At 46.7% G+C, this 14,481-nt stretch overlaps 1 protein-coding gene across 1 annotated transcript in view; it reads right to left on the bottom strand.

Annotated features, from left to right (window-relative positions):
* The window catches only part of LOC112266057 (serine/threonine-protein kinase D2), a 47,554-nt gene extending 34,251 nt beyond the window's left edge, over positions 1-13,303 (bottom strand). Inside the window, exon 1 of the mRNA XM_042295881.1 lies at positions 12,366-13,303. Within this exon, the coding sequence (XP_042151815.1) occupies positions 12,366-12,692 (327 nt within the window). The 5' untranslated portion in view covers positions 12,693-13,303. The remainder of the gene's footprint in view (positions 1-12,365) is intronic.
* Positions 13,304-14,481: the final 1,178 nt, after the last annotated feature.

Genomic DNA, 14,481 nt, shown 5'->3' with positions numbered 1-14,481 from the left:
GCCTGCCTCTCCCTCTGCCTGGCCAGGTAAGCCGATAGGAACCTGGCCCCTGATCCCCCCGGGCCTCGCTCTACACACTCGGAACTGAGCACAGCCTTCTTTATTCACAAGAGAAGGAGGGAGAGGGAAAAAGGGTGATGGAGAGCGAGACCTGAAAGAAAAAAAAGAGAGAAAGTAAAGGAGTCAGGGATATGAGAGAGGAACAGGTGTACGAAGCATACCGATGTAGGGTCTTCATTTGACCATGTTTCTCACAGCAGGAAAATAAACCTGCAGCAACAGGAAATTGTGAATTGCTGTGTGGATTATTGTTCATGGACATTTTTCGTAGGGGTTGATCAATTTTTTTGTTGGGTCAAGTCAAGTCTGACATTTTTAAGTGGAAAGTGCAAACTTTAGAAGCCTTTTGAAACCTTCAATGCACAACAAGTTTAAATTTCCTGCTGTGCAACAACAGGGGGGTCAAATGAAGGTCCTGCATCTGTAGAGCAGGAAAAGAGATGGAAGAGGAGGAGATTAAGATGGGCAAAATGTAAAGAAGATAGAAAGACCCCCTCTTCTATTCCCAGAAACGCCTCCTCCTCCCTCCATCCCACCTCCACTCAGCAGGCCGGGTGTTATAGATGGGACTCTCCAGAGAGATCTCAAAAGAACACTGCACAACGTGTGTTTGCTGAACATTCCCAAGGCGTGCATGGTCGGTCACACACACACACATTCCTCCCCATCCACACTGGGAACCACAATGGACACATTACTGGGCTGTGAGTCATTCCCTTTATGTAGGCTCCCTCTCCTCCCTCTGCTTGTGTTCCTTCCCTCCTCCCATAACCCGTTCTGGTTTTTATCCCTCATTCCCAGGTCAGGATGGAGGGGTTTTCACTGCTTTTGTGTGTGTGAGTGAGTGAGTGAGTGAGTGAGTGAGTGAGTGAGTGAGTGAGTGAGTGAGTGAGTGAGTGAGTGAGTGAGTGAGAGAACAAGCGAGAGAGAGAGAGAGAACAAGTGAGAGAGAGTGGAGAGAGAACAAGTGAGAGAGAACAAGTGAGAGAGAGTGGAGAGAGAACAGGTGAGAGAGAGTGGAGAGAGAACAGGTGAGAGAGAGTGGAGAGAGAACAAGATTGAGTGAGTGAGTGAGTGAGTGGAGAGAGAGGGTGGAGAGAGAACAAGATAGAGAGAGAGATGCAGGCTAGTGCTGCAGCTCCAGTCACATGACTAATGTCAGCGCTCCCCTCTACAAAGAGTTTGTCTAGACATTTTTACAAGGGACATCAGCGTTCCCTTCTAGTGATGCTCCCAGCATAATACTAGAAACAAATCATTTCATTCTGACTTCATCTCTCTCCCTAACCTTCCCACTTCTCTCTCCCATTTTCTCTCCACTCTTGTCTTTCCACTGCCAGAGTCCTCTACTCAGCCCTAATGTAATTTGTTTACCTACTTGAGGTAGCTCCTCTCCTGCCCTCCCACCCCCCATCCCTTCCCCCAGCCAGTCTGGCAGTCCTCTCACCTCCTCAGGCTCAGTCCCAAAACAGCCCCAGGCGGACAAGGGTGACCCCACCCAGCCAGCTAGCACACTGACCCCATTGTCGTCAGGCTTACCTAACACGGCCCATTACTAAAACACCAACCTTAACTCTTACACTAAACCCTTCTTGTCATATGGCGGCCATTTTGGTATTGCTTCATGTTGGATTGTAATGTGGATATGAAACTACATACCAACTTCTGTAGAATTGATCTTTAAGGTTTCTGTACTTCCTGTGTATTTTTTGGTGGTTTTTTAGGTGTGAGATTAGCTTTAATACTGCAGATAGATTGTAGCTTCCATCAATGTAATTGTCTGCATCATTTCCAATCCCCCATATATTTTTTGCAAATATCTAGATTTATATTGTATATTATATTGTTTAAAAATATAATTTCCTTCATTATTTTCCCCTAACCTAATTGTAGTAAACTAATGGACAACAACACTTAGGCTTCTACTTCCAGCTTATACATACTATGTACATGTTACAGTAGTTATCTTTTGTTTGTTTTTAGTCCTGGCCTTCCTCTATTTCTGAAGTCCATCCAGTTTTATTTCCCTTTGATGTATATTTTTAACTGTGCCGTTTCACAAAAGTTCTGAACCTCTATACATTTCACGTTGGTTATCTTGTTGTTATTAGTCCCACCCTTCAGCACCATTCAACCCCTCCCATCTATCACTTAACACCATCCATATTGAATTTCTTTTTGACATTTATTTCTCAACTGCGCTGTGATGCTTCACAAAAGTTCTGAACCTTTCTATTCTCATAGTTTCCACAGACTGTAAATTAAAAGATCACTTTTTTTTGTTGCTAAATGTATTATGACATGATCGATTCTTATTATTCTACCGTGCGATTCTTACTCAAACCACACGCCACGGCTCTAACAAAATCAAAGGAGCATGTTAGAAAACCCATAGAAGAGGGAAACCACTAGTTGGGATAAATCACGTTTGTCAGCCCACATACTCAAAGTAATTAGCCACGGTTGAACAGCTTTTCACTGTGAGCCCAGCGCACGAGACCGAGAGGGTTGAAGACCCACATGACACACCTATATCTTTCTCTCATATAATCTATCTATGATAATCGTCTATGTCCCCTCCTTCCTCTTTTTATGAAAGTCACGGCAGTGCCAGCCTCAGTGTCAAGTGTATTTACTAAATGCTTCTCTAACCTCAGGTTCCCCGAGTGCGGTAGTGTGTGTGTGCGTGCGTGCGTGCCTACGTAGGCCTCCGACACACGTCGCGGACCAGCACCGACACACACGTAACCCTCTGAGTATCTGCTGCCGTGCCTGTTAACCACGGATACCATCCGTGGCCTTGTAGAAAAAGGCCGCCCCAGACCGTCCAGAGCAAACACGGCTTTTCCTGGAAAGCACCGAAGAACATCGTCCAGGCAGCATCTCAAAAAGAAACGGCATCTAAGTTGAAGCTGCGATATGGGCCGATCTGAGCAAATTCACCTAAAAATGAAATGTGAGTTTCAGATCTGTCATTGTCATTGAAAGCAAGTCTAAGAAGAGGTAGATCTGTTCTGTGTGCTATTTTTATGCTTTCAGTTCTTTTGTTTGTGCGTCTTTTACTTTCGATTTTGTACACCAGCTTCAAACTGCTGAAAATACAATATTTTTTGGTTATGTAAAATATACACTATACATACAAAAGTGTGCGGACACCCGCTCAAATGAGTGGATTGAGATATTTCAGCCACATCCGTTGCTGACAGGTGTATAAATTCGAGCACACAGGCATGTGTAGACAGACATTGTCAGCAGAACTACCTTACTGAAGAGCTCAGTGACTTTCAACGTGGCATAGGATGCCACCTTTCCAACAAGTCAGTTCTTCAGAATTCTGCCCTGCTAGAGCTGCCACGGTCAACTGTAAGTGCTGTTATTGGGAAGTGGAAACGTCTAGGAGCAACAATGGATCAGCCACAAAGTGGTAGGCCACACATGCTCACAGAATGGGACCGCAGAGTGCTGAAGCGCTTAGTGAGTAAAAATACTATTTACTCAGTTCCAAACTGCCTCTAGAAGCAACCTCAGCACAATAACTGTTCATCGGTAGCTTCATGAAATGGGTTTCCATGGCCAAGTAGCCGCACACAAAACTAAGATTACCATGCGCAATGCCAAGCATCAGCTGGAGTGGTGTAAAGCTTGCCGCCATTGGACTGTAGAGCAGTGGAAACGCGTTTTCTGGAGTGATGAATCACGCCTCACCATCTGGCAGTCCAATGGACGAATCTAGGTTTGGTGGATGCCAGGAGAACGCTACCTGCCCCAATGCATAGTGCCAACTGTAAAGTTTGGTGGAGGAAGAATAACAGTCTGGGGCTGTTATTCATGGTTCGGGCTAGACCCCTTAGTTCCAGTGAAGGGAAATCTTAACACTACAGCATACAATGACATTCTAGACGATTCTGTGCTTCCAACTTTGTGGAAGGCCCTTTCCTGTTTCAGCATGACAATGCCCCCGTGCACAAAGCGAGACCCATACAGAAATGGTTTGTCGAGATCGGCGTTGAAGAACTTGACTGGCCTGCACAGAGCCCTGACCTCAACCCCATCGAACACCTTTGGGATGAATTGGAATCGCCCAACATCAGTGCCCGACCGCACTAATGCCCTTGTGGCTGAATGGAAGCAAGTCCCCGCAGCAATGTTTCAACGTCGAGTGGAAAGCCTTCCCAGAAGAGTGGAGGCTGTTATAGCAGTAATGTTCCAACATCTAGTGGAAAGCCTTCCTAGAACAGTGGAGGCTGTTATAGCAGCGAAGGGGGGACCTACTCCATATTAATGCCCGTGATTTTGGAATGAGATGTTCGACGATACTTATTAGCCATGTGGCGTATTTCACAGCGGTTTAAATGGTACAGCGATTCTCTAACCGACACTTGCTTGTTTCGTCACCAAACAGAAATTGGAACTTTAGCTACCAGGAAATGGCAGAGCCATTTCTGAATAGTGCACCTTTAGGAACCCCTTCCTCGGGTTTGAATGTATACCAACTGGGTTAGGGATTCATGGCATTTACGTGAGTGAGCGTTGTTGTCTGAAGAGATAGAAGTGCACATGTCTGTCTGCCCTTGATCCACAGAGCTCTCTCCCTGCTCTCAAAGAGCCCTGTGTGTTCCGTCTGCTGCCCTGGAAATGTGAAGAATTTTCCTGCCTGCTTGCTTGCCTGCTTGCCTGCCGGACCAGCTGGGAGGGTTTTGCATAGTAACACCGAATGCTTCTGCTGCTGTTGCCTCAAATTGAATTATGGTACAAAGCTAAATCATTGGATTAGTTTTATAATGTCTCGGGGTGATCTGGAATGCAGGGCTCTACAGTAACAGTCAGTATGGACCTACTATACAGCCTTTGACACCTTCTGTAGAAAAACACTGACAAGGTTGTTACTACCTAGACTAACTGAGTGACAGACGGGCCTCAACATTTTTGAAATGATCAAGTCCACTTTCATTGCGCTTAAAAGAACGATTGCTCAACTCGAGAAAACCGTGGCTTCAAACTAGGTACAAAACCACAGCATTCTTGATCCTAGCAGAATGATCCTAGCAGCGTATGGCCTGAACCTTGCTTCCCATCTCTCGCTTTCTCTCTCTCTCACTATTTCTCAATCTCTGTAAATGTCCTTTTACTCTCTCGCTCTCTTTCTAAATCTCTCAATCCCTGTCAATACCCCTTTATATCGCTCTCTGTCATCCTCTCTCCCTTTCCCCCTCCTCTCTTTGATAAGTGGACATGTCATTAGCAGTGCTTTGAATAGTCAAATGGAGGAGTACGCTGCCTGCTAATGCCCGCCAGGAAACACTGTACGTTCATGCAAAGCTGCTCCGAGCTGCTCTGCTATGATGCAAATGAACAGAGTGGGGAAGAGGGAAGAGTACGGGGTTTGGGTAAGGGAGTGCTGTGTGGATCAATGGCGGAAGCTGTCGTTTCAATATGGGACACCATTTCCTCTAGAAGCCTGCTGGTTGTGTGTGTGTCTGCATAAAGCTGTGGTGTGGTAAAGGAGTGGCGGCTCAGACCATTGTGCTAACCACACTAATGCTTTCCTGACTCACTGAGCTGTGCACCTGCCTGGGTTTAGCGAATTGGTCTGATAAGTCTAGGTCCAAGAGGCTTCTAAACAGCTTCTACCCCCAAGTCATAAGACTTCTTAACATCTAATGAAATGGCTACTCAGACTATTTGCATTGCCCCCCCCTCACTCTTTTACGCTGCTGCTACTCTCTGTTATTATCTATGCATAAGTCACTAAAATAACTCTACCTACTTGAATATATTACCTCAACTAACCGGTGCCCCTGCACATTGACTCTGTACCGGTACCCACTGTATATAGCCTCGCTGTTGTTATTTTACTGCCACTCTTTAATTATTTGTTACATTGTTTATTTCTTTATTTTATTAGGTATTTTTCTTAAAACTGCATTGTTGATTAAGGGCTTGTAAGTAAGCATTTCACTGTAATGTCTACACCTGTTGTATTCTGCGCGTGTGACAAATACAATTTGATTTAGGGCTCCCAAAACGCATACACACGCACTCAACCAAAATGGGTTAGAACAAGAACAAAATGTATCAAATGAACATATGTGATACATGCAGATCAATCGTTCGGAGGGCTGGATTGGTTGAGACAGACAGACCTGGATTAGGCGGAGTCGTCATGTAGCTACAATAACAGCAATAATATTGAATGCTAGAGGATTGTCTTCCGCCACACAATACAACGTTGTCCATCAGGCTGGACCCTTTTTGTCACGATCAGGACTGGCGGTGCAGTGTGTGCGCGCGCAAGTATTCTTTACTGCTTTCTTGTGTGTGTGTGTGTGTGTGTGTGTGTGTGTGTGTGTGTGTGTGTGTGTGTGTGTGTTCCTGCCTGTGTGTGGTGTGTGCAGTGGTGTATTTTGGTAAAAATACTTTAACGTTTTCACATGTGAGTTCCAAACATCTCTAACGGTCGCCCCAGCAGGAGTTTTTTTATGTGCGTGATGTCAGAATGCTCTCACTGTTCCAAAATGTGATTGTTACGCAACAGGACAGTTGCAGTGCTAGAGGCGTTACTACAGACCTGGGTTTGATCCCGGGTCTGTAGTAACGCCCAGCGTCGTCTGGGTTAGGGGAGTGTTTGGCCGGGGGGCTTTACTTGGCTCATCATGCTCTAGCGCCTCCTTGTGGTGGGCCAGGTGCCTGCAGGCTGACCTCAGGTCATCAGGAGAACGGCGTTTCCTCGGACACATTGGTGCAGCTGGCGTCCAGGTTAAACGGGAGGGTGTTAAGAAGCGAGGTTTGGCGGGTCATGTTTCGGGAGGACGCATAACTCGACCTTCGCCTACAGAGCCCGTTTGGGAGTTGCAGCGATGAGACTAGATTGAAATTGGGGAGAAAAAAGGGGGTAAAAAAATAAATAAAATGCAAATATTTTTTTTTTGCCCATTTCACTGTTGTGTACAATTTATGTTTGAGGCTTTACTGAGTGGAGATATATTGCACTTGTGATTTCATGAATATGATTTTTTTTTTTGTAATATTATTTGACTGTGGCGATATGCTATTCAGCGGTTGCTGACGAAAATAATCCCGCGACAGGGATGGGTAGCTTTAAGAAGTTTTTAACTTCATACATTTTTCCCTCGCACCCAAAAGTACTCGTTACATTTTAAATGCTTAGCAGGACAGGAAAATGGCCCAATTCCAAGATTCAAGATAACACCCTGGTCGTCTCTACTGTCTCTGATCTGGTGGACTCAATAAACGCAAATGGTTCGTTTGTAAATTATGTCTGAGGTTGTAACGTGCGCGCTGGGAGTCGGGAAGCAAGTTCAGGGAGTGAATAATTGAATAAATAAATGAAAACATAATACAAAACACGAACAACGCACAGACATGAAACTGAAACAGAGTCCGAGTCACTAACACCTGAGGAAAGAACCAAGGGGAGTGACAGGTAATCAAGGAGGTGATGGGAGTCCAGGTGAGTGTCATGAGGCGCGAGACGATGGTGACAGGTGTGCGGGATAATCAGCAGGCTGATGACCTAGAGGCCGGAGAGGGAGTATACCTGACAGAGGTTTGGAGTGTGACCCTGGCTATCCGTAATAATAAAAAACCTGAAAGTTGTGCAGTCTGGTTTGCTTAATATAAGGAATTTGAAACTATTTCTACTTTTACTTTTGATACTTGAAGTACATTTAAAACCAAATACTTTTAAACTTTTACTCAAGTAGTATTTTACTGGGGACTTTCACTTTCGTAATTTTATATTAAAAAGGTATCTTTACTTTCGCTCAAGTATGACAACACCACTGGGTGTCTATGTGTGCTTACATGCATGCGTACACATGGGCGTGTGTGTGTGTGTGTGTGTGTGTGTGTGTGTGTGTGTGTGTGTGTGTGTGTGTGTGTGTGTGTGTTAAAGAGAGACAGAGGTAAACAGGAGATAGTGTGTGTGTATATGATCACATTCCCAGGCCCAGCTCCTCCAGGGAGGCAGATAAAGAAACTGCCCATTCCAGAACGGAGGTGGAAACAATGGCCAGTGACTTTCAGTTACAGCTGTGTGTGTGTGTGGGGGGGGTGTATGGCCCACCTGTCCAAATCGCTACACCTCTTCCTGTGTACAGTTCCACATTTCAATTGCTCTGTCTTTCTCACTCTGTCTTTCTCACTCTGTCTTTCTCACTCTGTCTTTCTCACTCTGTCTTTCTCACTCTGTCTTTCTCTCGCTTTTCCCTTTAAGTGTTTTTTTGTTGTTGTTACATGCTAAACTCCTTCTTCTTCTCTCTTGGTCTCTCCATTCCTCCGTGAGCCTCGTTCACTACAGATGCCACTCTAGAGTGCAGGAGTAGTGAGGGTGGCCACGTGTTGTATGCTAGACTGAGAATCACAGACACCTACACTAAATACACACCTCGCTTTGCGCACGGGGGCATTGCCTTGCTGAATTTTGAAACCTAAATAGCAAGCAAACAAGGTTGACTTACAGTAGAAATCTGTGATCCTGAGAGTATTTTCTCTCCGTCTGCGGGAAACCAATGAAAGGTGGGTTTGCTAGTGTTTTCTTAGTGAATAACCATACCAACCTCAGTGCAAAGGATCTGTGCAACGTTCAGGCATCAGTTATTACAATCCTGTTACAACAATCATCTGACGTGATGAAACTATGGTAACACTTCAAATGACACAGTCAAGCCTCGACAGGTCGGCCCTCCCCAGTCTCATGCGCGCACATTCATTACAAGTCCAATTAGTAAACAGGTTGTTGCTCTGAGAGGTAAGGATCAGCTTGAATAGACACACCTCTTGGCAGAGTGAGACTTGATTGGCCGATGAAAGAGACACAACAAGCAACATGAAGCTCACAGCCACATGGGACTGAATGGCTCTATGACGAGACACAAATTACCACTTTTCAACTGGTGCTTGTTTGCGACATTAAAACGTCTCTAGCATGCAGTACAACATCCCCGACACACATATCTACTGTAGATTGTCCCGTAGGTTTGCCTTCCAGCCATGGTCTTATGGGGACTTAACGTTTGATCCTGTGGCTTCACAGGAGGTCCGTATTAGCCTCGGACCAATGGGAAGCGGGGGTGGTCTCTATGAGTCAGAGTTACCGTCTGAAACTCAGCAACACACTGGGAGTGGAGGCTCAATAGACCCCAATTGTCCGGAAACAATGAGAGAGATCTGCCCAACGGTCAGCACCAAATTCCCCCTACCCTACCTCGTCTCCCACCAACCCCAGAGAGAGGGGGAGGCGCCCTGGGGGAATACGTGGAGGACGACGGGGGGGATGGAGGTGGAAGGATGAGGAGGAAGAGGAGGAGGAGGAGGACGTGGATCGCCCCCGGACAGAGTGGACTCCAAGAGGAAACAGGCCTCATTTCCTCCTCTTTATCTGTCAGACAATGGGCCACCGCTAGCAGGGAGAGTGATGGGGAGAGGAGGAGTGGGGAGGAAGGGAGAGGAGGAGGGAAGAACAGATGTGAGAAGAAGAGAGGGAAGGACAGGGGAAGAGAGGAGCAGATAGGGGAGAGAGGTGAGGATGGGGGAGAGGAAGGGAGGACGGGAGGCGGAGAGAGAATAACAGCTTTTGGGAAGAAGAGAATGAAGGAAGGAGAGAAGATGAGAGTAGGAGGAGGGAATGGAAGGATGCCTGTCCACAAATCACTGAATAAACCATCAAGTGTTCTGCTGTTTCAGGGTTGAACAGACATACACAGCACTAGTGTTAAGGTCTTATTTGATCTTATGCCACTAGGAGCAGGGGCTGGAGGGCAGGGAAAGAGAGTGTCCTCCTACATATTGTAGGCTCTGGAGTTAATGGAAAAACGTGTCAGTGGAACACAGCGAGGCTGGCTGGCTGTTAAATAAACAGAGAGAGAGAGAGAGAGAGAGAGAGCAGCCTGGCCTGGCCGTGGCTGGTGACTCAACATTTCTGATTGAGACGGACGGACGGGAGAGGAGCGCCGAAGGGAATGATGGAACCGTGACAAAACCCCCCTACTCCTGACACACACTCCTGACACACACACACACACACACACTGCCAAACCTGAAATCCCCCTAAATACAAAGCCCCTGTCATGCCATCCATATGTAAGGACAGGGGGACTGACTGACTGGTTTTCAGGTGCTGGTGTTCATTAAAGTGGCCCTCCAGTCTCCTTTGAACCAATAACATGCACCCATCCACATCGACGGGGCTGCAGTGGAGCGGGTAGATAGCGTCAAGTTCCTCTGGTTCAAATCACTAAAGACTTAAAATGGTCCACACGCACGCACAGTCGTGAAGAAGGCACGGCAGCGCCTCTTCCCCCTCAGGAGGTTGAAAAAGTTTAGCATGTGGGCCCTCCAATCCTCAAAAAGCTCTACAGCTGCACCATTGAGAGCATCTTGACTGGCCGCATCCCTGCTTGGTGTGGCAATAGCACCGCCCTCGATCGCATGGAGCTACAGGGGGTGGTGTGGACAGCCCAGTACATCACTGGGGCCGAGCTCCCTGCCTTCCAGGACCCTCTATAACAAGCGGCGTGAAACAAAGTCCTGGAAAACCGTTAAAAGACTCCAGCCACCCAACCCATCGACTGTTCTCCGCGCGGCACCGGTGCATCAAGTCTGACACCAACAGACGCCTGGAACAGCTTCTATCCACAAGCAATAAGTCAGTGTGCGTGAGTGTGTAGAGACACGGGACTCTACACACTCACGCACACTGACACTCCAACACACACATAACATGCACACACACACTCCAATGCAATCTTCCTTTATGCCTGCTGTTTCCCTTGTTTATCACACATCCTGATGCCTAGTCTCCTTAACCCCGATGCATATCTGCCTCCGTCACTCCAGTATCCAGCACCTTGGAAACATGTTATGGGAATTGACCCGGTGTCATAGCTTCTTACCTTCTCGTGTTCTTCTTATTTCTTGATTTTCCGCGTGTTCTTGAGTTCTATTTATTTGTGGCGCCACATTGATGCTGAAGACCGCATCGCTGGGTTCAGCGCTTGCAAGAGAGGCACCTCACTGTACTCGCGCACGTGACATTAAAATGTGAACCGTGATGAGTACGGTAGAGTGTTTCCCGAAGGGGGAGAAAAGGGGAGTCCTAGCATAAACATCTACAGTTGACACAGGGACTTCTGAGACCCGTAACAGGGACATGAAGGGGCAGGCGTGGAGCTGATTTTGTTCCCGCAAAACAATAAACAGATTAGGGAAAGCAGCGTTTCCTGGAACAGTTACCACGTTTTGCACATTTTTCAAGCTGCTGTTGGCCAAACCTCCAGCGACTGGCTTTGGAAATCTGGTAATCTAACAATCTCAGAGTGTAATTGGCTGAGAGAAACCAACGCCTCTCATGCCAGACACTGACTTGAGGATTATGCTCTCCTGCTGGCTGCTGCAAAATGGCCGCCTTCTTCCCTGTACTGCACATGCATGGCCCAGGTAAAAACCTGGCTGTATGGTAAGACACCACGGCGGATTACTCAGTAATTGTTTACCTTTCCTTTTGATGCACAGAGATTGGTGCCACTCTGAGCACAACCAAATCAAATGAAAACCTCATCAGTGGCTTTAAATGCGTTTCATAAATTGGACTGCGAATGCAGATTGTGGAAGGTATCCTTTCAGACATGGGAGGCTCATGCAGGGGTACTTGTCGTAATTAGAGTGGCCTGGTAGGCGTCCTGGTTTTGTGACATTATTAGCTCATGGTCTGTCACAGTGATGTAACGGTGTTTGCCTGGATGTCATCAACTGCTGGACTTACTTCGAGACAAAATCATATACATCTATATGTCACTTCATGGCACCTGGATGTACTCAGTGTGTGTGTTTGTGTGTGTGTGTGTGTGTGTGTGAGAGAGACATTCACTGCCAAAATTCCTCATCATCAGCTATGAGATGTCAGAGACAGCTGGATAAAGATAGCACTGGCATTTAGGGCTCATCGGCGATTACTAAACAGATAAACACGACACACACACACCAATTCAGGGCAAATACAGTATTCCGTAGGTAAATCTCACACACGCCGACATGGTCTCAGAGCAATTAGTATTATTCTGTACTTAAATATGTGACACATCGCGACTCAAACAAGCAACCTTTGGATTGCTAGACGGTCACAGAGTACGCCCACCCATCCTCCCTGATCAACCTCCCTACTTTTGTTTCTGTCTAAAGTAACTAGACCATACATCTTGGAGATGCTCAGAAATACGTCAAGTATGTTTCGTATGGCTATGAGGCCAGGCTGCACACACACACACACACACAGCTTGTGCTCTCACCTTGATGTCGACAATGGAGCAGGCAATCTGTTTGACGTAGGCAAGGTCAGCGGTCTGGGGCAGCAGCACTGACTCTCTGGTCAGCCCAATCTGGATGATGAAGGAGACCCCAGCTGGGGTGGGGGGCACGTAGGAATTGGCAACCCCCCCAGGGCCCAGCCCAGCCCCCAGTTCCACAGGGGGGAGACCACCGTGAGCAGGGGAGGGAGGCACGGCCATGGGGGTCCCCTGCTGCATCACCACAGAGCCTGGGGGAGAGGAGCCCCCCGTGTGGAAGAAGACCTGGGATAGGGGTCCCGACGACATACAGGGGCTGGCGTTGGCCATCCCTCGCTACACACGCGCACGCTCTACCTCCCTCAAAAGAGCAGGAGAGCGAGGGTGTCGACACGGTGATCCACAGACAAATACACACCGCTACTGGGAGTCTCTGCCCTTTGACCACCCCTTCTCCCAGAGGAGTCAGGAGGAGATCCCTATCCAGGAAGACCTGCTTCTTCTTTTCTTTCTTTCTATCTCTCCCTCTTGATCTTTTGTCATCTGCACTCACACGTCTTCTTTCATTATCCCGGCGAGGCAAGCGTGAGAGACAGACTGAGAAAAACTTCTCCCCTCCTACCCACCGCTCCTCCTTCTCGGGTGAAGAAGTTGTTCTGCTGATGAGAAAGTCTCAATTTTCACAGGAAACACTTGAGGAAGGAGTAAGAAGGGGGGGAAAAGTTTGTTGTCCTTAGACTCCAGCCTGTACAAAATGGCTTCCTTGAGCAGGAAACTGAGAGAATGAAGGAGAGACAGCCTGGTGGTGTTTTTCTTTAACAAGTCTTGTCCTGTTTCAGTTTCAGCCGAGTTAACTATTTTTCTGTAGAAAAGCAAGACCGAGAGTACCTCCCTCTCCCTCCTGCTCCCTCCTTTCTCAACTTGCAACAGCCAAGGAGGAAGTGATATGACTGACACAACTCTCGGCCAATGGGTGGAGGAGAGCTCTGGATAAGCCCATGTCAGTCCCTCCCACTCCCTGGTCTTCTCCCATGCTCTATGTTTTATGTTGCAGTAATCTGTCTTGTTTACTCCTTCTCTAACAGCTGGGCTCTTCTTATTCTAGCCTGAGGGGAACTGCACACAACTATTTATCTCTCTCCCTCTAAAACACTATCCCTCTTTTCTCTGTGGCTTTGCTTTTTGTTCTCTCTCCTCACCCTCTTGGCAGTGCCAATGACATTCAGGCCTCTCTCTGATTCGAATGTAGGACCACACCTACAGTTCAACTACCATTCTACTCAGTGAAGTAGAAAAGAGCTGTAAAAAATTACTTTTGATAGTTCACTCAGTTTATTACTTGTGGTAGGTACTCTTTGTTTAATATCTGTTCAATGTATAATTGCTTATTGTGAAAAACGATTATTTAGATATAGGTAATTAAGAGATGTGGCCACAATAAACCTACTGTAAGAAGCACTTTCTTATCGATGGTTGTTCTGAGTTGTACCTCCTTTAAGGGCCACTAGAGGGAGATGTATCCCCCAGAGTCTCTGACATAATCATAACACTGGAACAGATCCAAGGTCTGTTTTGATCTTCATCACATAACTAATAAAACCGGCCTTGCTCATCTTCAGGAAGGGGTGCTGTGAGCTTGATATTTCTGGGTTGTCTTCTCCAGAGCATGGGTAGCAGGTGGCTGTCAAGATTGTCATGTTAATGTGGCTTGTTCGTTAACAATCCCTTGGTCACTTGCTTGCTGTGGGTCGTGTTGTATCTTTTCCTAGAGCCCTGTAAAAACTGTCTAGTTGCAGAATTGGCAATGACCGGGTTAGAAGACGGGTACTTCAGGCATTCCTGGTCTGAAGAGAAGTCAGGTGAGGGAGAGAAGAGCGTATTGGGTCGTTCCACAAAATTAGTCCCTTTTGGGCAGTGGAACTTGGTGCTGGAAAAAACCTATTTGATTTCTGCAAATGTTTACACTCTGTCATAAAGAGGACATGATAAACTGAATTTTAAAAAACATGCTTTCCCCATCTCAAGAGGTTTCAAATAAGTAAATAAAAAATACTTGCAAAGTAACAGGGTTGACGACGCCATCTTACATCAGCGATAAAGCTTGTGACGGAGAACGTTA

The sequence above is a fragment of the Oncorhynchus tshawytscha genome, linkage group LG13, assembly GCF_018296145.1.
Source record: "Oncorhynchus tshawytscha isolate Ot180627B linkage group LG13, Otsh_v2.0, whole genome shotgun sequence".
Lineage (NCBI taxonomy): Eukaryota > Metazoa > Chordata > Actinopteri > Salmoniformes > Salmonidae > Oncorhynchus > Oncorhynchus tshawytscha.
Note: the sequence above shows the minus strand (reverse complement) of the source record. Positions and strands in the feature narration are given on the sequence as shown.